This window comes from Rhinoraja longicauda, chromosome 19, assembly GCF_053455715.1.
Source record: "Rhinoraja longicauda isolate Sanriku21f chromosome 19, sRhiLon1.1, whole genome shotgun sequence".
In the NCBI taxonomy this organism is placed as follows: domain Eukaryota; kingdom Metazoa; phylum Chordata; class Chondrichthyes; order Rajiformes; family Arhynchobatidae; genus Rhinoraja; species Rhinoraja longicauda.
The window spans coordinates 22,592,248-22,613,938 of record NC_135971.1 but is presented as its reverse complement, the minus strand read 5'-3'; the positions used below and the strand labels follow the sequence as shown (position 1 = coordinate 22,613,938).

Genomic DNA, 21,691 nt, shown 5'->3' with positions numbered 1-21,691 from the left:
ACAGTGTCTGGGCCTACAACACCCGGGCCTACAGCGTACGGGCCACAGGGTCTGGGCCTACAGCACCCGGGCCTACAGCGTATGGGCCTACAGTGTCCGGGCCTACAGTGTCAGGGCCTACAGTGTCCGGGCCTACAGTGTCTGGGCCTACAGCGTCCGGGCCTACAGTGTCAGGGCCTACAGTATCCGGGCCTATAGTTTCAGGGCCTACAGCGTACGGGCCTACAGCATCGGGGCCTACAGTGTCCGTGCCTACAGTGTCCGGGCCTACAGTGTCCGGGCCTACAGTGTCCGGGCTTACAGTGTCTGGGCCTACAGTGTATGGGCCTACAGTGTCCGGGCCTACAGCGCCCCCCCGGGCCTAATACGGGACAAGGACGGTCCAATTTAGCCCAATATACGGGATGTCCCGTCTAATACGGGACAGTGGGCGACCGTGGACGTCAGGCTTCTGTAACTCCTGCCTGTTAGTCAGGATCAGAGGGGTTAATCAGCATTGGGACATGTTGGGGGATTAATGTGTAACTAGGGTCAGAGCTGAAGCCGCTGCTCACAGGCACTGAGTCAGTGCGGGCGGAAGTCAATCCGAGATGCGTCTCCTCGTACTACTAATCATCCGTTCCCTCTCCGCTGCTGCTGAGCAGAATCCTCCGTGAGTACCCTTATCCGACCAGCAGCCACAAGTCTTAATGTGTAAGAGGGAACTGCAGATGCTGGTTTAAATCGAAGGTAGACCACAAAACGCTGGAGTGACTCAGCCGGACAGGCGGCATCTCGGGAGAGAAGGAATGGGCGACGTTTCGGGTCGAGACCCTTCTTCAGACTGATGTCGGGGGAGGAGGCGGAACAGAGATAGGATGTGGTCGGAGACAATCAGACTGGTGGGAGAACTGGGAAGGGGGGAGGGGATGGAGAGAGAGGGGAAAGCAAGAAGGGTCTCGACCCGAAACGTCGCCCATTCCTTCTCCCCAGAGATACTGCCTGACCCGCTGAGTTACTCCTGCATTTTGTGCCTAGTCGTAAGTCTTAGTTTTTTAGTTTCGAGATACAGCACGGAAACAGGCCCTTCGGCCCACCGAGTCCGCGCCGACCAGCGACCCCCGCACACTAACACTGTCCTACACACGCTAGGGACAAGGTACGATTTTTACCAGTACCAATTAACCTACAAACCTGCGCGTCTTTGGAGTGTGGGAGGAAACCGGAGATCTCGGAGAAAACCCACGCAGGTCACGGGGAAGTGCGTACAAACTCCATACAGACGGCGCCTGTAGTCGGGATCGAACCCGGGTCTCCGGCGCTGCATTCGCTGTAAGGCAGCAACTCTACCGCTGCGCCACCGTGCCGACATCTAAATAATCTAAAACTCTCGTTTGTTTGTTTGTTTGTTTGTTTGTTCCTGAACTACAGGCCAAACGGCACACGGTAGCATGACAGTTTTAGGCCCACCTTACTCACCGTCATCCCTTTGGTGCTAGTGGAAGAGATTTCATTGAAATCGGTGTTATATTTTTAAAGTTATTCACATTTTAAAGTTTAAATCTATCTCCTAGGGAGGGAGGGAGGGAGGGAGGGAGGGAGGGGGGAGAGGAGGAGGGAGGGTAAGGGGTGGTTGAGTGGGATGGAGTGGGGGGGAGGGGAAGGGGGAGGGAGGGAGGGGGAGGGGGAGGGGAGGGGGAGGGAGGGGAAGGAGGGGGGAGGGAGGGAGGGGGAGAGGAGAAGGGAGGATACGGGGTGATTGAGTGGGATGGAGTGGGGGGTAGGGGAAGGGGGAGGGAGGGGGAGGAGTGAAGGAGGGGTTGAGGGGGATGGAGTGGGGGGGAGGGGGAGGGGGAGGGAGGGAGGGGGAGGGGGAGGGGAGGGGGTGAGGGCGGGAGGGGAGGGAGGGAGGGGGGAGGAAGGAGGGAGGGGGAGGAGGGAGAATAAGGGGTGGTTGAGTGGGATGGAGTGGGGGGTAGGGGAAGGGGGAGGGAGGGGAAGGAGTGAGGGAGGGGTCGAGGGAGATGGAGTGGGGGGGAGGGGAAGGGGGAGGGAGGGAGAGATGGAGGGGGAGGGGAAATGGGAGGAGGGAGAGGGAGGGGAGGAGGGGAGGGGAGGGAGAGAGGGAGGGGGAGGGGGAGGGGGGATGAGAGGGGGGAGGGGGGAGGGAGAGGGAGGGTGAGGAGGGAGGGGGGAGGAGAGGATGCTGCACCAATGCAGGAGAGGTTTGGGCCCAACGGGTCCACTTGGTCCAGTACAACAACAAAATAGTGTTGGCTCTTCTGCAGGTATCTGATCACCGTTCCCAGTGAGGTCCACGTTGGCCAGAATGAGACCATCACCCTGCAAGTCTTTGAGGCTCCTTCCAACGTTACGATCACCGTGTACTTTGAGAAGCAGACGGAGGAGGTAACAGAAGTCATGTGTGGGATGGGACCTTCCGTAGAACTAGGCACCCACGCTCAGTCCGGCTGGACCCACCTCATCTCCCAGTTGCCAACACCCCCTCTAACTCCCCCTCCCACTCCCGCACTGACCTCTCTGTCCTGGGCCTCCTCCACTGTCAGAGTGAGGCCCAGCGCAAATTGGAGGAACAGCACCTCATATTTCGCTTGGGCAGCTTACATCCCTGACTTCTCTAACTTCAAGTAACCCCTGCATCCCCTCTCTCTCCGTCCCCCTCCCCGACCCTATTCGTTGTACCAGTTTCCAAGTGGTCTTGTTGAGTCTCGTTGTCTGTAACTCGTTTTCACCTAGCCCACAGATAACAATGGCCTGCTTCATTTATCACCGTTATTTTTTTTGCACGTCTTTCATTCATTTGTTCTATATCTCTACATCGCCGTCTTTATCTCTCGTTTCCCTCTCCCTTGACTCTCAGTCTGAAGAAGGGTCTCGACCCGAAACGTCACCCATTCCTTCTCTCCAGAGATGCTGCCTGTCCCGCTGAGCTACTCCAGCTTTTTGTGTCTACCTTTCATTCATTTGTTATTAATCAATCAATTAATCAATTAATCAATTAATCAATTAATCAATTAATCAATTAATCAATTAACAAATTAACAAATTAATCAATTAATCAATTGATCAATTAATCAATGAATCAATTAATCAATTAATCAATTAATCAATTAATCAATTAATCAATTAATCAATTAATCAATTGATCAATTAATCAATTAATCAATTAATCAATTGATCAATTAATCAATTAATCAATTAATCAATTAATCAATTAATCAATTAATCAATTCATCAATTCATCAATTAATCAATTCATCAATTAATCAATTCATCAATTAATAAATTAATAAATTAATAAATTAACAAATTAACAAATTAACAAATTAATCAATTAATCAATTGATCAATTAATCAATGAATCAATTAATCAATTAATCAATTAATCAATTAATCAATTAATCAATTAATCAATTAATCAATTGATCAATTAATCAATTAATCAATTAATCAATTGATCAATTAATCAATTAATCAATTAATCAACTAAGTAATTAATTAACAGATCGATTAATTAATTAATTAATTGACCAATTGACTAATTAATTGACTAATTAATTAATTCGTTCATTACATGGATAGGACGGATTTGGAGGGATATGGTCCAAACGTGGGCAGGTGGGACTAGGGTAGCTGGGACATTGTTGGCTGGTGTGGGCAAGTTGGGCCGAAGGGCCTGTTTCCACGCTGTATCACTCTATGACTATAGTTGTTCTACATCTCTCTACATCACCGTCTATATCTCTCGTTTCCCTCTCCCCTGACTCTCAGTCTGAAGAAGGGCCTCGACCTCTCTCTCCATCCCTCCCCCATCCAAGTCGCACCAGCTTCTCGTTCTCACCCAGCAAACAGCCAACAACGGCCCGTTTCCTTTATCATCGTCACTTTTTCCGCACGTCTTTCATTCATGTGTTCCACATCTCTCTACATCGCCGCCTGTATCTCTCGTTTCCCTCTCACCCGACCCTTAAGTGTGAGGAAGGGCCTCGACCCGAAACATCGCCCATTCCTTCTCTCCAGAGATGCTGCCCGACCCGCTGAGTTACTCCAGCACTTTTGTGTCTGTCTTAGGTCACAGAAGTCATCGTGTCTCAGAAGTACACGGCAGAGCTCGGTGAGAAGAACAACTTCACCCAAGTAATCCTTGCGCAGGTAAACCCACTCTCTACGCTCCTGGCCTCAGAAGGCTTAGAAACCTGCCCACCCTTTGTGTACTGAGCTCCCACTCATGAGTTCCTCATTTAAGGAGTGTAGGAGCAAGGAGTTCCTGCAGCAGTTGTACCGGGCCCTGGTGAGACCGCACCTGGAGTACTGTGTGCAGTTGTACCGGGCCCTGGTGAGACCGCACCTGGAGTACTGTGTGCAGTTGTACAGGGCCCTGGTGAGACCGCACCTGGAGTACTGTGTGCAGTTGTACAGGGCCCTAGTGAGACCGCACCTGGAGTACTGTGTGCAGTTGTACCGGGCCCTGGTGAGACCGCACCTGGAGTACTGTGTGCAGTTGTACCGGGCCCTGGTGAGACCGCACCTGGAGTACTGTGTGCAGTCGTACCGGGCCCTGGTGAGACCGCACCTGGAGTACTGTGTGCAGTTGTACCGGGCCCTGGTGAGACCGCACCTGGAGTACTGTGTGCAGTTGTACAGGGCCCTGGTGAGACCGCACCTGGAGTACTGTGCGCAGTTTTGGTCTCCAAATTTGAGGAAGGACATTCTTGCCATTGAGGGCGTGCAGCGTAGGTTCACCAGGTTAATCCCCGGGATGGCGGGACTGTCGTATGATGAAAGAATGGAGCGACTGGGCTTGTCTACACTGGAATTTAGAAGGGTGAGAGGGGATCTTATAGAAACATATACAATTCTTAAGGGATTGGACAGGCTAGATGCAGGAAAGATGTTCCCGATGTTGGGGGGAGTCCAGATCCAGGGGGTCACACAGTTTAAGAATAAGGGGTCGGCCATTTAGGACTGAGATGAGAAGAACTTTTTCACCCAGAGAGTTGTGAATCTGTGGGATTCTCTGCCACAGAGGGCAGAGGAGGCCAATTCACTGGATGGTTTCAAGAGTGAGTTAGATTTAACTCTTAGGGCTAACGGAATCAAGGGATGTGGGGAGAAAGCAGGAACGGGGCACTGATTATGGATGATCAGCCATGATCACATTGGATGGCAGTGCTGGCTCGAAGGGCTGAATGGCCTCCTCCTGCACCTATTTTCTATGTTTCTATGTTTCCTTTACCCGTTTTTCCTCCTTCTCACACCTCCTTTCCTCCTATCAGTTCAGTTTAATTTATTGTCACGTGTACCGAGGTACAGTGAAAAGCTTTTGTTGCGCGCTAACCAGTCAGCGGAAAGACAACGCACGATTACAATCGAGCCGTCCACAGTGTGCAGACACAGGATAAAGGGAATAACGTTTAGTGCGAGGTAAAGCCGGCAAAGTCCGATCAAGGATAGTCCGAGGGTCTCCAAAGAGGTGGATAGTAGTTCAGCACTGCTCTCTGGTTGTGGTGGGATGGTTCAGTTGCCTGATAACAGCCGGGAAGAAACTGCCCCTGAATCTGGAGGTGTGCGTTTTCACATTTCTGTACCTCTTGCCCGATGGGAGAGGGGGGGAGAGGGAGTGGCCGGGGGTGAGACTGGTCCTTGATGATGCTGCTGGCCTTGCCGAGGCAGCGTGAGGTGTGGATGGAGTCGGTGGAAGGGAGGTTGGTTTGTGCGACGGTCTGGGCTGCTGGCCTTGCCGAGGCAGCGTGAGATGTAGATGGAGTCGGTGGAAGGGAGGTTGGTTTGTGCGATGGTCTGGGCTGCTTCCACAACTCTCTGCGATCTCTTGCGGCCTCGGACGGAGCTGTGGCGTGGATGGCACCAGTATCTAAAGGGGCCGTTCCTTGCCTTCTGGCTGCACTTCACACCCACCGTCCTCATCTTTGGACACCCCTGTGTGTTGCGGAGGGGGTAGGAGGGGGGGCTATGAAGATGTCCTGGGTGGGTTTGCTCCTGGGCCTGGCCAAGATGGCCGTTCGCGAGTCACGGCGCCAGGCGGAAGAGGGCTCTGCCCGAGCCGGCTGCCTGCCCCTTTTACCGGGGGTTACGTCCGTCCGTGCCCGGGTGGTACGAGAGAGGGTCCACGCGCTGCCCATGGGCACCCTGGGGGATTTCCGGGGAGATTTCAGTCTGAAGAAGGGTCTCGACCCGAAACGTCACCCATTCCTTCTCTCCTGAGATGCTGCCTGACCTGCTGAGTTACTCCAGCGTTTTGTGAATAAACTAGTATACAGGTGATCGCTGGTCGGCCCGGACTCGTTGGGCCGAAGGGCCTGTTTCCACGCCATGTCTCTTAAGTTTAAAGTCTAACTTTAATTCCACAGATCCTTCCAGAGAAGACCCTTCACCTGGACTTCCTGAATGAGGAACAGTATGTGACGATCGTCACTGAGATCTCCTCACCGTTCCTCGTGACCAAGAGAGCTTTGATCCGCCTCAAATCCAGACCTTACTTCATTTATATAGCGACTGATAAACCCGTATATGCTCCCACCGACACTGGTAAATAACAGAACCTTCTTAAAGTGACAGCTTGTTGCTTAAGCATCCATTTTAATCTAATCTATTATAGGGGCGCTGTGTGTGTGTGTGTGTGTGTGTGCGTGCGTGCGTGCGTGCGTGCGTGCGTGCGTGCGTGTGTGTGTGTGTGTGCGCGCGCATGTGTGTGTGTGTGTGTGTGTGTGTGTGTGTGTGTGCGCGCGTGCGCGTGCGCGTGTGTGTGTGTGTGTGTGTGTGTGTGTGTGTGTGTGTGTGTGTGTGTGTGTGTGTGTGTGTGCGTGCGCGTGTGTGCGCGTGCGCGCGTGTGTGTGTGTGTGTGTGTGTGTGTGTGTGTGTGTGTGTGTGCGCGCGTGCGCGTGTGTGTGTGTGTGTGTGTGTGTGTGTGTGTGTGTTTAGGGATACAGAGATTTCATTCAGAGATACAGCGCAGAAACAGGCCCTTCGGCCCACCGAGTCTGCACCGACCAGCGATCCCCGCACATGTACGCTAATTTGGCGTGTACTCCATCATGTATCATTAAACTAAACTAAACTAAACTAAACTGAACTAAACTGAACTGAACTGAACTGAATTGAACTAAACGAAATGAAACAAAACAAAACAAAACTAAACTATATAACCATATAACCATATAACAATTACAGCATGGAAACAAGCCCGTTCGGCCCTACCTGTCCACGCCGACCACTTTCTCTGACCTAGTCTCATCTACCCGTTCTCAGACCATAACCCTCCAATCCCCTCCTATCCATATACCTATCCAATTTACTCTTAAATAATAAAATCGAGCCTGCCTCCACCACTTCCACCGGAAGCCCATTCCATACAGCCACCACCCTCTGAGTAAAGAAGTTCCCCCTCATGTTACCCCTAAACTTTTGTCCCTTAATTCTGAAGTTATGTCCCCTTGTTGGAATCTTCCCCACTCTCAAAGGGAAAAGCCTACCCACGTCAACTCTGTCCGTCCCTCTTAAAATTTTTAAAAACCTCTATCAAGCCCCCCCTCAACCTTCTACGCTCCAAAGAATAAAGACCCAACCTGTTCAACCTCTCTCTGTAGCTTAAGTGCTGAAACCCAGGCAACGTTCTAGTAAATCTCCTCTGTACCCTCTCCATTTTGTCGACATTCTTCCTATAATTTGGCGACCAGAACTGCACACCATACTCCAGATTCGGCCTCACCAATGCCCTGTACAATTTCAACATTACATCCCAACTTCTATACATTACATCCCAACTTCTATAAACGAAACGAAACGAAACAAAACGAAACGAAACGAAACGAAACGAAACAAAACGAAACGAAACGAAACGAAACGAAACGAAACGAAATTAAACTGAACTGAACTGAACTGAACTGAACTGAACTGAACGAAACTAAACTAAACTAAACTAAACTAAACGAAACGAAACGAAACGAAACGAAACGAAACGAAACGAAACGAAACGAAACGAAACGAAACGAAATGGAACGGAACGGAACTAAACTTAACTGAACGGAACTAAACTAAACTAAACTAAACTAAACTAAACTAAACTAAACTAAACTAAACTAAACTAAACTAAACTAAACTAAACTAAACTAAACTAAACTAACGCAATAGTTGTGTTCCAAAGAAATCTCACAAAATAAAGATTTAGGTTATAAAAGCAGAGACAGACACAAAAAGCTGGAGTAACTCAGCGGGACAGGCAGCATCTCTGGAGAGAAGGAACGGGTGACGTTTCGGGTCGAGACCCTTCTTCAGACTGAGAGCTCATTCTGGACCCATTCCTTCTCTCCAGAGATGCTGCCTGTCCCCGCTGAGTTACTCCAGCATTTTGTGTTTATTTTCGGTTTAAACCAGCATCTGCAGTTCCTTCCTGCACAGGTTATAAAAGCAATTGTACTAATGGAGAAAAGGAGTTTAGAGGTGGGAAATTATGCTTATATTAGTTTTGTTTAGCATGTAAGCAGGCCCTTCAGTCCACAGAGTCCACACCCACCAGCGATCACCCGTTCACACTAGTTCTCTGTCACCCCACTTTTTCATCCACAATCATTGGAGACTCTCGGACTATCTTTAATAGGACTTTACTGGAATTTACCTTGCACTAAACATTATTCCCTTTATCCTGTGTCTGTCTGTACACTGTGGACAGCTTGATTGTAATCGTGTGTAGCCTTTCCACTGACTGGATAGCTTGCAACCAAAACGCTTTTCACTAAATACTAAAAACTAAATGAAACTAAACTAAACTAAACTATACTAAACTAATTCATACTAAACTAATCTAAACTAAACCAAAGTAATCTAAATTAAACTGAATTATACTAAACGTCATCAGACTAATCTAATCTAAACCGATCCAAACTAATCTAAAATAAACTAAACTAATTCAGACAAACTAATCTAGACTAAACTAAACTAAACTAAACTAAACTAAACTAAACTAAACCAATTCAGACAAACTAATGTAAACCAAAATTAATCTAAACTAGACTAAATTAAATTAAATTAAATTAAATTAAATTAAATTAAATTAAATTAAATTAAATTAAATTAAATTAAATTAAATTAAATTAAATTAAATTAAATTCATTTAAATTAAATTAAATTTAACTAAACTAACTAAACTGAATTAAATTAAATTAAATTAAACTAAAAACTAAACTAAACTAAACTAAATCAAATTAAATTAAATTAAACTAAACAAAATTAAGGTAAATTAAATTAAATTAAATTAAATTAAATTAAATTAAATTAAATTAAATTAAATTAAATTAAATTAAATTAAATTAAATTAAATTAAATTAAATTAAATTAAATTAAATTAAATTAAATTAAATTAAATTAAATTAAATTAAACTAAATTAAACTGACTTAAATTAAACTAAACTAAATTAAGGAAAAACTTTTTCAGTCAGAGAGTGGTAAATCTGTGGAATTCTTTACAGGAGGCCAATTCTTTGGATGCTTTCTAAAGAGATTTAGATAGAGCTCTTAAGGATAGCGGAGTCAGGGGGTATGGGGAGAAGGCAGGAACGGGGTACTATTGAGAATGATCAGCCATGATCACATTGAATGGCGGTGCTGGCTCGAAGGGCCGAATGGCCTCCTCCTGCACCTATTGTCTATTGTCTATTGTCTACTAATTTAAATTAAATTAAACTAAACTAAATTAGATTAATTTAAATTAAATTAAATTAAATTAAACTAAACAAAACTAAACTAAACTAAACTATATTAAACTAAATTAATCTAAATTAAATTAAATTAAACGAAACGAAACTAAATTAAATTAAACGAAACGAAACTAAATTAAATTAAATTAAACTAAACTAAACTAAATTAAATTAAATTAACTTAAATTAAATTAAATTAAAGTAAATTAAATTAAATTAAATTAAATTAAATTAAATTAAACTAAACTAAATTAAATTAAATTAAACTAAACTAAACTAAATTAAATTAAACTAAACTAAACTAAACTAAATTAAATTAAACTAAACTAAACTAAACTAAATTAAATTAAATTAAATTAAATTAAATTAAATTAAATTAAATTAAATTAAATTAAATTAAATTAAATTAAATTAAATTAAATTAAATTAAATTAAACTAAATTGAACTAAACTAAACTAAATTAAATTAAATTAAATTAAACTAAACTATACTAAACTCAATTAAATTAAATTGAACTAAAGTAAATTAAATTAAATTAAACTACACTAAATTAAATTAAATTAAATTAAATTAAATTAAATTAAACTAAACTAAATTGAACTAAACTAAACTAAATTAAATTAAATTTAAAAAAAACTAAATTAAATTAATCTAAACTAAACTAAATTGAACGAAACCAAACTAAACTAAATAAACAAATCCATTAAGATGATTGAGGCTCACTTGCACCTCCTCCAACCTCATCTATCGTGACAAACAAGTCCATTAAAATTATTATCTTTTTCAGTGCATTATCAAATCTTCACGCTTGATCAGGAATTGAAACCCATACAATGCACCATTACAGTTGAACTATTGGTGAGTTGTGATCTATCTGTGATTCTTTGGTTATCTTAAACGATGGTGGTATAACCAATATTATGCAAACTTATTTCAGCCATGTTTTCAGAAGTCAATTCATCTGTTTTTTAGTGTCTATGAAGGTGCAATGGCAGTTTATACCAGCGTACCGTGAAATTATTTTTTTTGCGTCCAACATCCTACAGTGAAAATCCTATTAGACACTAGGCACAAGGTCAGAAGTGATAGGAGCAGAATTAGGCCATTCGGCCCATCGAGTGTACTCCGCCATTCAATCATGGCCGATCTATCTCCCCCTCCCAACCCCATTCTCCTGCCTTCTCCCCATAACCCCTGACACCCACACTGATCAAGAATCTATCTTGGAGAACTTGCAAACTCCACACAGACGGACGGACGGACAGACACACATACAGACACACACACACACACACACACACACACACACACACACACACACACACACACACACACACACACACACACACACACACACACACAAATCTTTTGTTTGTTTGTTTGTTTTATGTTTTGTTTGCTCTGTAAAGCGGCTTTGAGTTTCCTGAAAAGCGCTATATAAATTAAATGTATTATTATTATTATTATTATTACTGTAAATACACTTACACATATACACATACATTTACAGACACACGCATAGATGCACAGACACACACACACACACACACACACAAACTCACACAATCACAAACACACACACACCAAAACTCACACACACCCAAACTCTCACACACACACAAATACACACACACGCACACACACACCCACACACTCACACACACAAACACCCAAACTCACACACACGCACAAACACACACACACACACACAAACACTCACCCAAACTCACACACACACACAACCTCACACACACACAAACTCACACACACACACAAACACTCACCCAAACTCACACACAACCTCACACACACACACAAACTCACACACACAACCTCACACACACACAACCTCACACACACAAACACACAAACTCACACACACAAACACACCCACACTCAAACACACCCACACACGCACAAACACACCCCCCCACACACACACACACACACAAACTCACACACACAAACACACCCACACACAAACTCACACACACAAACACAAAAACTCACACACACAAAAACACAAACTCACACACAAACTCACACACACAAACACACACCCACGCACAAACTCACACACACAAACACATCCACACCCAAACACCCCCCCACACACACACCCACACACAAACTCACACACCCAAACACGCCCACTCACACACACACACACACACAAACTCACACACACAAACACACTCACACACACACACACACACTGAGCGCTGGAGGTCAGGACTGAATCGGTGTCGTTGGCGCCGTGAGGCAGCAGCTCTACCCGCTGCACCACAGTGCTCGCTACAGCCCCGGGCAATGTGTTGGACGCCGCTGAAGCTGAGGTCCACCTGCAACATCTCGGCTGTAATGATTAACCAGGCTTTACCGTTGAACCCTCGTCGTTGTTGATCTTTGTTATCGCTCGCTGCTATCGATGAACTGCCGGTGTCCTCTCATGTTTTGCCAGGACTCGGAGGGCAGAGTTTTATCAGCCGTGACTGGACAAAATGTGGCCAAATCAGTGCACATTGGCAAGATCCCTCCATCTCTTGGCTCCAAATTAAGGTATCCTCTGATCTGCACAACAAAATCACGGGACACTTGCGTAGAAATCCCAATGTCCACAATCTCCAGTCCAGTTTAGTTTAGTTTAGTGGATTTTACTTTAGAGGTGCAGCGCGGAAACAGGCCCTTTGGCCCAGTCGAAATCCTATCACTTATGAACCTGTCAATCTGGTTTTAGTTTGGTTTAATCTAGAGATGCAGGCCCTTCGGCCCACCGGGTCCGCGCCGACCAGCGATCCCCGCACACTAACACTATCCCACACACGCTAGGGACAATTTACATTTATACCAAGCCAATTAACCAACAAACCTGCACGTCTTTGGAGTGCGGGAGGAAACCGGAGATCTCGGAGAAAACCCACGCGGGTCACGGGGAGAGCGTGCAAACTCCGCACAGACAGCGCCCGCGGTCGGGATGGAACCCGGGTCTCCGGCGCTGTGAGGCAGCGACTCTACCGCCGTGCCCATTCACTCCACGCAGCTTTGGTTATCGGGAGGGAACGGTCTCGATGGGCCGAAGGGCCTGTTTCCTTCCGGAATCCCTCAATGATTCGAAGACTCTACTTGGGCGGGCGCAGCGGTAGAGTTGCCGCCTCACCGCGCCGGAGACCCGGGTTCCATCCCGACCACGGGCGCTGCCTGTGCGCGGAGCTTGCACGTTCTCCCCGTGACCCGCGTGGGGTTTCCTCCGGGCGCTCCGGTTTCCTCCCGCACTCCAAAGACGTGGGGGTTTGTTGGTTAGTCGGCCCCTTTGTAAATTGCCCCCTCGTGTGTGGGGAGTGGGTGAGAGAGTGGGATAACGTGGAACTAGTGTGTGAACGGGCGATCGCTGGTCGGCACGGACTATACGGCTCCACATCCCAAACCTGTGTGGGTCAGTTGGTTAATTGGTTACTTGTTAATTGTTAGCTCCTTGTATGTAGATTAGTTGTAGAGTCTATGGGTGGTTTAGTGCTAGACAACCCAGAGGTATGAATATTGATTTCTCTAATCCCAAGTAACCCTTGCATTCCCCCCCCCCCCCCCACACTCTCTCTCTGTCCCTCCCACATCTAGTCATCCTGCCAGTTTCACTGTTCATATCCCGGCGTAATCACCTCTTCCACAGCCAACAATGGACCATTGTGGGCTCCGGCCTTCCTTCGTCATCGGCGCAGGCTCGGATTTGTTCTGTACCTTTTCGCACCTGTAGTTCCCCTCTCCCCTGACTCTCAGTCTGAGGAAGGGGGTCTCGGGCCGAAAACGTCACCCATTCCTTCTCTCCAGATGAGAATCTACGCCATGCTTTTGGGGAAACGCATCAATTTACCTAGAGTGGATTCAAAACTTTTCCTACTTTCACACGCACCCATATAAGGAGTTGTTACTAAGAAAGAAACTTTCTTTATCTCTGCACACGAGCAATCTCGCAGCTGCACGACCTTGCTTTACTGTTTTAATACACAGACAGAGTAGTGGGGGAGTAATTTAAGAACAAGAGCCCCTACTCTTCTGTACACTCCTTATCATTCATTAAGGGACAAACACATTCCGTTCCCAAGGATAACATTTCTGCCACAAGCGTCCATCACGGTGGCGCAGCGGTAGAGTTGCTGCTTTACAGCGAATGCAGCGCCGGAGACTCAGGTTCGATCCTGACTACGGGCGCCGCACTGTAAGGAGTTTGTACGTCCTCCCCGTGACCTGCGTGGGTTTTCTCCGAGATCTTCGGTTTCCTCCCACACTCCAGAGACGTACAGGTATGTAGGTTAATTGGCTGGGTAAATGTAAAAATTGTCCCTAGTGTGTGTAGGATAGTGTTAGTGTGCGGGGATCGCTGGGCGGCGCGGACTTGGTGGGCCGAAAAGGCCTGTTTCTGCGCCGTATCTGAAATATGAAAAAATATATATATATGAAAAAATAAAATAAAATATGAAACCTCTCAACTACAACAAAATATCAATATCTCTAATTGACTATATCAGCTAATAGCATAGATTCTCACAGAGACGCTGCCTGTCCCGCCGAGTCTGGTTAAAGATAGTCCGAGGGTCTCCAATGAGGTGGATAGTAGTTCAGCACTGCTCTCTGGTTGTGGTGGGATGGTTCAGTTGCCTGATAACAGCCGGGAAGAAACTGCCCCTGAATCTGGAGGTGTGCGTTTTCACACTTCTGTACCTCTTGCCCGATGGGAGAGGGGAGAAGAGGGAGTGGCCGGGGGTGAGACTGGTCCGTGATGATGCTGGTGGCCTTGCCGAGGCAGCGTGAGGTGTGGATGGAGTCGATGGAAGGGAGGTTGGTTTGTGCGATGGTCTGGGCTGCTGGCCTTGCTGAGGCAGCGTGAGGTGTAGATGGAGTCGATGGAAGGGAGGTTGGTTTGTGCGATGGTCTGGGCTGCTGGCCTTGCCGAGGCAGCGCGAGGTGTGGATGGAGTCGATGGAAGGGAGGTTGGTTTGTGCGATGGTCTGGGCTGCTGGCCTTGCTGAGGCAGCGTGAGGTGTAGATGGAGTCGGTGGAAGGGAGGTCGGTTTGTGCGATGGTCTGGGCTGCTGGCCTTGCCGAGGCAGCGTGAGGTGTGGATGGAGTCGGTGGAAGGGAGGTTGGTTTGTGTGTGACGGTCTGGGCTGCTGGCCTTGCCGAGGCAGCGCGAGGTGTAGATGGAGTCGATGGAAGGGAGATTGGTTTGTGCGATGGTCTGGGCTGCTGGCCTTGCCGAGGCAGCGTGAGGTGTAGATGGAGTCGGTGGAAGGGAGGTCGGTTTGTGCGATGGTCTGGGCTGCGTCCACAACTCTCGCTGCGATCTCTCGCGGTCTTGGACGGAGCTGTTCCTAAACCGTGCTGTGATGCATCCCGATAAGACGCATTCTAGGGCGCATCTGTAGAAGTAGCGGAGAGTTGTCGGGAACGTGCCGAACTTCCTAAGCCTTGTAAGGAAGTTGGTGTGTTTTTTCCTCGCCCTTGACGTCGAATGCCCTTTTGTCAGAAGTGGGAGAGGGGAGCGTTTGAAGTAGCAATTGATCGTTATGTTTTATTGTAGGAAAATAACTGCAGATGCTGGTACAAATCGAAGGTACTTATTCACAAAGTGCTGGAGTAACTCAGCGGGTCAGGCAGCATCTCAGGAGAGAAGGAATGGGTGACGTTTCGGGTCGAGACCCTTCTTCAGACTGTTGTCAGGGGAGGGGGCGGGACAAAGGAAGGATATAGGTGGAGACAGGAAGATAGAGGGAGAACTGGGAAGGAGGAGGGGAAGAGAGGGACGGAGGAACTATCTAAAGTTGGAGAAGTCGATGTTCATACCGCTGGGCTGCAAGCTGCCCAGGCGAAATATAAGGTGCTGTTCCTCCAACTTCCGGTGGGCCTCACTATGGCACTGGAGGAGGCCCATGACAGAAAGGTCAGACTGGGAGTGGGAGGGGGAGTTGAAGTGCTGAGCCACCGGGAGATCAGGTTGGTTAAGGCGGACTGAGCGAAGGTGTTGACACCTTTGTGATACCTTTATGGTTTATTTACAATTTTTCAGGTACGAAACATATCAGATCCGGGCAAGTGTGGTGAACAACTCCGAATACTACGGTTTAAAGAGGTTTCAAGTTCGGAAATACGGTGAGTTTGGATAGAGTGGATGCGGAGAGGATGTTTCCACTGGTGGGAGAGTCAATAGACAATAGACAATAGGTGCAGGAGGTGGCCATTCGGCCCTTCGAGCCTGTACGCACCGCCATTCAATGTGATCATGGCTGATCATTCACAATCAGTTCCCTATTCCTGCCTTCTCCCCATACCCCCTGACTCCGCTATCCTTAAGAGCTCTATCCAGCTCTCTCTTGAATGCATTCAGAGAATTGGCCTCCACTGCCTTCTGAGGCAGAGAATTCCACAGATTCACAACTCTCTGACTGAAAAAGGTTTTTCCTCATCTCCGTTCTAAATGGCCCAACCCCTTATTCGTAAACTGTGTGGCCCCTGGTTCTGGACTCCCCCAACATTGGGAACATGTTTCCCACCTCTAACGTGTCCAACCCCTTAATAATCTTATACGTTTCGATAAGATCTCGGTTAAAAACCCATGCAGGTCACGGGGAGAACGTACAAACTCTGTACAGACGGCACCCATAGTCGGGATGGAACACCCGGGTCTCCGGCGCTGCATTCGCAGTAAGGCAGCAATTCTACCGCAGCGCCACCGTGACCGCCTTACGTTTTCTTTGCAGAGCATCCTAAATTTGGTTTGCGGATAATCCCAGAGTATTGGTACTTCGTGGTCAACAGCGACACATTCTCACTCATGATCCAAGTGGCGTGAGTAACTGCTTCACATCCTCCTGCATTTTCACGGTCTATTTCAGGGGCATTTAAAGTCATCGGGTCACACAGTGTGGAAACAGGCCATTCGGCCTAACTTGGCCACACCGACTAGGGTTGCCAACTTCCTCACTCCCAAATAAGGGACAAAGGGTGACGTCACCGCCCCGCGCCCCACGTGACCTCACCCAGCCAGCGGCCACGTGCTCCCACTCCACCAATAGCGGCCGCCCGGGCCGGCAGGCGGGTTGCTCTGGGCCTACACTGTCCGGGACTTCAGCGGCTCCCGGGCTACAGTGTCCGGGCCTACAGTGTCCGGCCCTACAGTGTCCGGGCCTACAGTGTCCGGGCCTACAGTGTCCGGGCCTACAGTGTCCGGGCCTACAGTGTCTGGGCCTACAGTGTCCGGGCCTACAGTGTCCGGGCCTACAGTGTCCGGGCCTACAGTGTCCGGGCCTACAGTGTCCGGGCCTACAGTGTCCGGGCCTACAGTGTCTGGGCCTACAGTGTCCGTACCTACAGTGTCCGGGCCTACAGCGTCCGGGCCTACAGTGTCCAGGCCTAAAGTGTCCGGGCCTAATACTGGGCAATGACGGTCCCGTACGGGACAAACCAATTTAGCCCAAAATACGGGATGTTCCTGCTAATAAGGGACAGTTGGCAACCCTAACACCAACTAACCTGCCCCATCTACACTAGTCCCACCCGCCTGTGTTTGGCCCACATCCCTCCAAACCTAAGACAGATATGAAATGCTGGAGTAACTCAGCGGGTCAGGCAGCATCTCTGGAGAACATGGATAGGTGACATTTCGGGTCGAGGCCCTTGTTCAATCTGAAGAAGGGTCTCGACCCGAAGCGTCACCCGTTCCTTCTCTCCAGAGATGCTGCCTGTCCCGCTAAGTTACTCCAGCATTTTTTAGTCTGTCTTCGGTGTAAACCAGCATCTGCAGTTCCTTCCGACGCTTTCTCTCTAAACCAATCCTATCCATGTACCTGTCCAAATGTTCTAGTTTAGTTTAGTTTAGTTTAGAGATACAGCATGGAAACAGGCCCTTCGGCCCACCGAATCCAAGCCGACCAGCGATCCCCGCACACTGACACTACCCTACACCCCCACTAGGGACAATTTATACTTTTTACCAAAACCAATTCGCCTACAAACCCGCACGTCTTTGGAGTGTGGGAGGAAACCGGAGCACCCGGAGAAAACCCGCGCAGGTCACGGGGAGAACGTACAAACTCCGTACAGACAGCGCCCGTAGTCGGGATCAAACCGGGGTCTCTGGCGCTGTGAGGCGGCAACTCTACCGCCGCGCCACCGTGGCGATCTTCCATTTTGTTTATTTTCTTTGCAGGTGTAAAACGGACGGAGCTTTGAACGCCACTGTCTCCTTTGGGATTTCTCTGCTTTCTGGTCCGAAGGTACCTTTACCAGAACTGGATCAACATGTGCAGGTGAGCAACAAATGTCTACGATACGATACGATACGATACGACACAATAGGTTAATTCCCGGAATGGCGGGACTGTCATATGTTGAAAGACTGGAGCGACTGGGCTTGTAAACACTGGAATTTAGAAGGATGAGAGGGGATCTTATCGAAACGTATAAGATTATTAAGGGGTTGGACACGTTAGAGGCAGGAAACATGTTCCCAATGTTGGGGGAGTCCAGAACCAGGGGCCACACACAGTTTAAGAATAAGGGGTTGGGCCATTGAGAACGGAGATGATGAAGAAAATCTTTTTCAGTCAGAGAGTTGTGAATCTGTGGAATTCTCTGCCTCAGAAGGCAGCGGAGGCCAATTCTCTGAATGCATTCAAGAGAGAGCTAGATAGAGCTCTTAAGGAAAGCGGAGTCAGGGGGTATGGGGAGAGGGCAGGAACGGGGTACTGATTGAGAATGATCAGCCATGATCACATTGAATGGCGGCGCTGGCTCGAAGGACCGAATGGCCTCCTCCTGCGCCTATTGTCTATTGTCTATTGTCTAATACGATACGATACGATACGATACGATTGAACTTTATTTATCCCAGGAGGGAAATTGATGAGGGAAATCTTTGGAGACCCTCGGACTATTTTTGATCGGACTTTGCTGGCTTTACCTTTGCACTAAACGTTATTCCCTTATCATGTATCTGTACAATGTGGACGGCTCGATTGTAATCATGTATTGTTTAGTTTAGTTTAGTTTAAGAGATACAGAGTGGAAACAGGTCCTTCGGCCCACTGGGTCCGCGCCGACCAGCGATCCCCACACATTAATACCATCTTACACACACTAGGGACAATTTTTACACTTACACCATGCCGATTAACCTACAAACCTGCACGTCTTTGGAGTGTGGGAGGAAACCGAAGGTCTCGGGGAAAACCCAGGCAGGTCACGGGGAGAACGTGCAAATTCCGTACAGACGGCGCCCGTAGTCGGGATGGAACCCGGGTCTCCGGCGCTGCATTCGCCGTAAGGCAGCAACTCTACCGCTGCGCCATCGTGCCGGACTGATTGTCCCACCTGCCCACGTTTGGCCCTCCAAACCTGTCCTACCCATGTGCCTGTCTAATTGTTTCTTAAACGTTGGGATGGTCCCAGCCTCAACTACCTCCTCCGGCAGCTCGTTCCATACACCCACCGCCCTTTGTGTGAAAAAGTCACCCCTCAGGTTCCTATTAAATCTTTCCCCCCTCACCTTAAACCTAGACAACATAGAAAATTGGTGCGGGAGGAGGCCATTTGGTCCTTCGAGCCAGCACCGCCATTCTTTGTGATCATGGCTGATCATCCACAATCAGTACCCCGTGCCTGCCTTCTCCCCAAACCCCTTGATTCTGCTAGCCCCTAGAGCCCCATCTAACTCATTCCACTAGCCCCTAGAGCTCCATCTAAATCATTCCACTAGCCCCTAGAGCTCCGTCTAACTCATTCCACTAGCCCCTAGAGCTCCATCTAACTCATTCCACTAGCCCCTAGATCTCTATCTAACTCATTCCACTAGCCCCTAGAGCTCCATCTAACTCATTCCACTAGCCCATAGAGCTCTATCTAACTCATTCCACTAGCCCCTAGAGCTCTATCTAACTCATTCCACTAGCCCAGAGAGCTCTATCTAACACATTCTGCTAGCCCCTAAAGTATCTAACTCATTCCACTAGCCCCCAGAGCTCTATCTAATTCATTCCACTAGCCCATAGAGGTCTAACTCATTCTGCTAGCCCCTAGAGCTCTATCTAACTCATTCCACTAGCCTATAGAGCTCTATCCAACTCACCCCACTAGCCCCTAGAGCTCTATCTAGCCCCTAGAGCTCTATCTAACTCATTCCACTAGCCCCTAGAGTATCTAACCCATTCCACTAGCCCATAGAGCTCTATCTAACTCATTCCACTAGCCCTTAGAGCTCTATCTAACTCATTCCACTAGCCCCTAGAGCTCTCTAACTCATTCCACTAGCCCCTAGAGCTCTATCTAACTCATTTCACTAGCCCCTAGAGCTCTAACTCATTCCACTAGCCCCTAGAGCTCTATCTAACTCATTCCACTAGCCCCTAGAGCTCTATCTAATTCATTCCACTAGTCCCTAGAGCTCTATCTAACTCATTCCACTAGCCCCTAGAGCTCTATCTAATTCATTCCACTAGTCCCTAGAGCTCTATCTAACTCATTCTACTAGCCCCTAGAGCTCTATCTAATTCATTCCACTAGCCATTATCTAACCCATTCCGCTGGCCCCTAGATCTCTATCTAACTCATTCCACTAGCCCCTGGAGGTTAATCTAACTCATTCTGCTAGCCCATGGAGCTCTACCTAACTCATTCCACTAGCCCCTAGAGCTCTATCTAACAAATTCTGCTAGCCCCTAGAGTATCTAACTCATTCCACTAGCCCCATACAGCTCTATCCAACTCATTCCACTAGCCCCTAGAGCTCTATCTAATTCATTCCAATAGCCATTAGAGCTCTATCTAACTCATTCCACTAGCCCCTAGAGCTCTATCTAACTCATTCCACTAGCCCCTAGAGCTCTATCTAACTCATTCCACTAGCCCCTAGAGCTCTATCTAACTCATTCCACTAGCCCCTAGATCTCTATCTAACTCATTCCACTAGCCCCTTGATCTCTATCTAACTCATTCCACTAGCCCCTAGAGCTCTATCTAACTCACTCCACTAGCCCCTAGAGCTCTATCTAACTCATTCCACTAGCCCCTAGAGCTCTATCTAACTCATTCCACTAGCCCCTAGATTATCTAACTCATTCCACTAGCCCCTAGAGCTCTATCCATCTCATCCACTAGCCCCTAGAGCTCTATCTAACTCATTCCACTAGCCCCTAGAGCTCTATCCATCTCATCCACTAGCCCCTAGAGCTCTATCTAACTCATTCCACTAGCCCCTAGAGCTCTATCTAACTCATTCTACTAGCCCCTAGAGCTCTATCTAACTTATTCCACTAGCCCCTAGAGCTCCATCTAACTCATTCCACTAGCCCCTAGATCTCTATCTAACTCATTCCACTAGCCCCTAGATCTCTATCTAACTCATTCCACTAGCCCCTAGAGCTCTATCTAACAAATTCTGCTAGCCCCTAGATTATCTAACTCATTCCACTAGCCCCTAGAGCTCTATCCATCTCATCCACTAGCCCCTAGAGCTCTATCTAACTCATTCCACTAGCCCCTAGAGCTCTATCTAACTCATTCTACTAGCCCCTAGAGCTCTATCTAACTTATTCCACTAGCCCCTAGAGCTCCATCTAACTCATTCCACTAGCCCCTAGATCTCTATCTAACTCATTCCACTAGCCCCTAGATCTCTATCTAACTCATTCCACTAGCCCCTAGAGCTCTATCTAACAAATTCTGCTAGCCCCTAGATTATCTAACTCATTCCACTAGCCCCTAGAGCTCTATCCATCTCATCCACTAGCCCCTAGAGCTCTATCTAACTCATTCCACTAGCCCCTAGAGCTCTATCTAACTCATTCCACTAGCCCCTAGAGCTCTATCTAACTCACTCCACTAGCCCCTAGAGCTCTATCTAACTCATTCCACTAGCCCCTAGAGCTCTATCTAACTCATTCCACTAGCCCCTAGATTATCTAACTCATTCCACTAGCCCCTAGAGCTCTAT

The 21,691-nt window shown here is 47.6% G+C and overlaps 1 protein-coding gene across 1 annotated transcript in view; it reads left to right on the top strand.

Moving 5' to 3' along the window:
- Positions 1 to 547: 547 nt before the first annotated feature.
- The window catches only part of LOC144603195 (complement C3-like), a 65,229-nt gene continuing 44,085 nt past the window's right edge, over positions 548 to 21,691 (top strand). Inside the window, exons 1-9 of the mRNA XM_078416375.1 lie at positions 548 to 652; positions 2,268 to 2,388; positions 4,072 to 4,152; positions 6,369 to 6,546; positions 10,499 to 10,569; positions 12,173 to 12,270; positions 15,773 to 15,855; positions 16,464 to 16,551; positions 17,912 to 18,011. Coding sequence (XP_078272501.1) covers positions 591 to 652; positions 2,268 to 2,388; positions 4,072 to 4,152; positions 6,369 to 6,546; positions 10,499 to 10,569; positions 12,173 to 12,270; positions 15,773 to 15,855; positions 16,464 to 16,551; positions 17,912 to 18,011 — 882 coding nt within the window. The 5' untranslated portion in view covers positions 548 to 590. The remainder of the gene's footprint in view (positions 653 to 2,267; positions 2,389 to 4,071; positions 4,153 to 6,368; positions 6,547 to 10,498; positions 10,570 to 12,172; positions 12,271 to 15,772; positions 15,856 to 16,463; positions 16,552 to 17,911; positions 18,012 to 21,691) is intronic.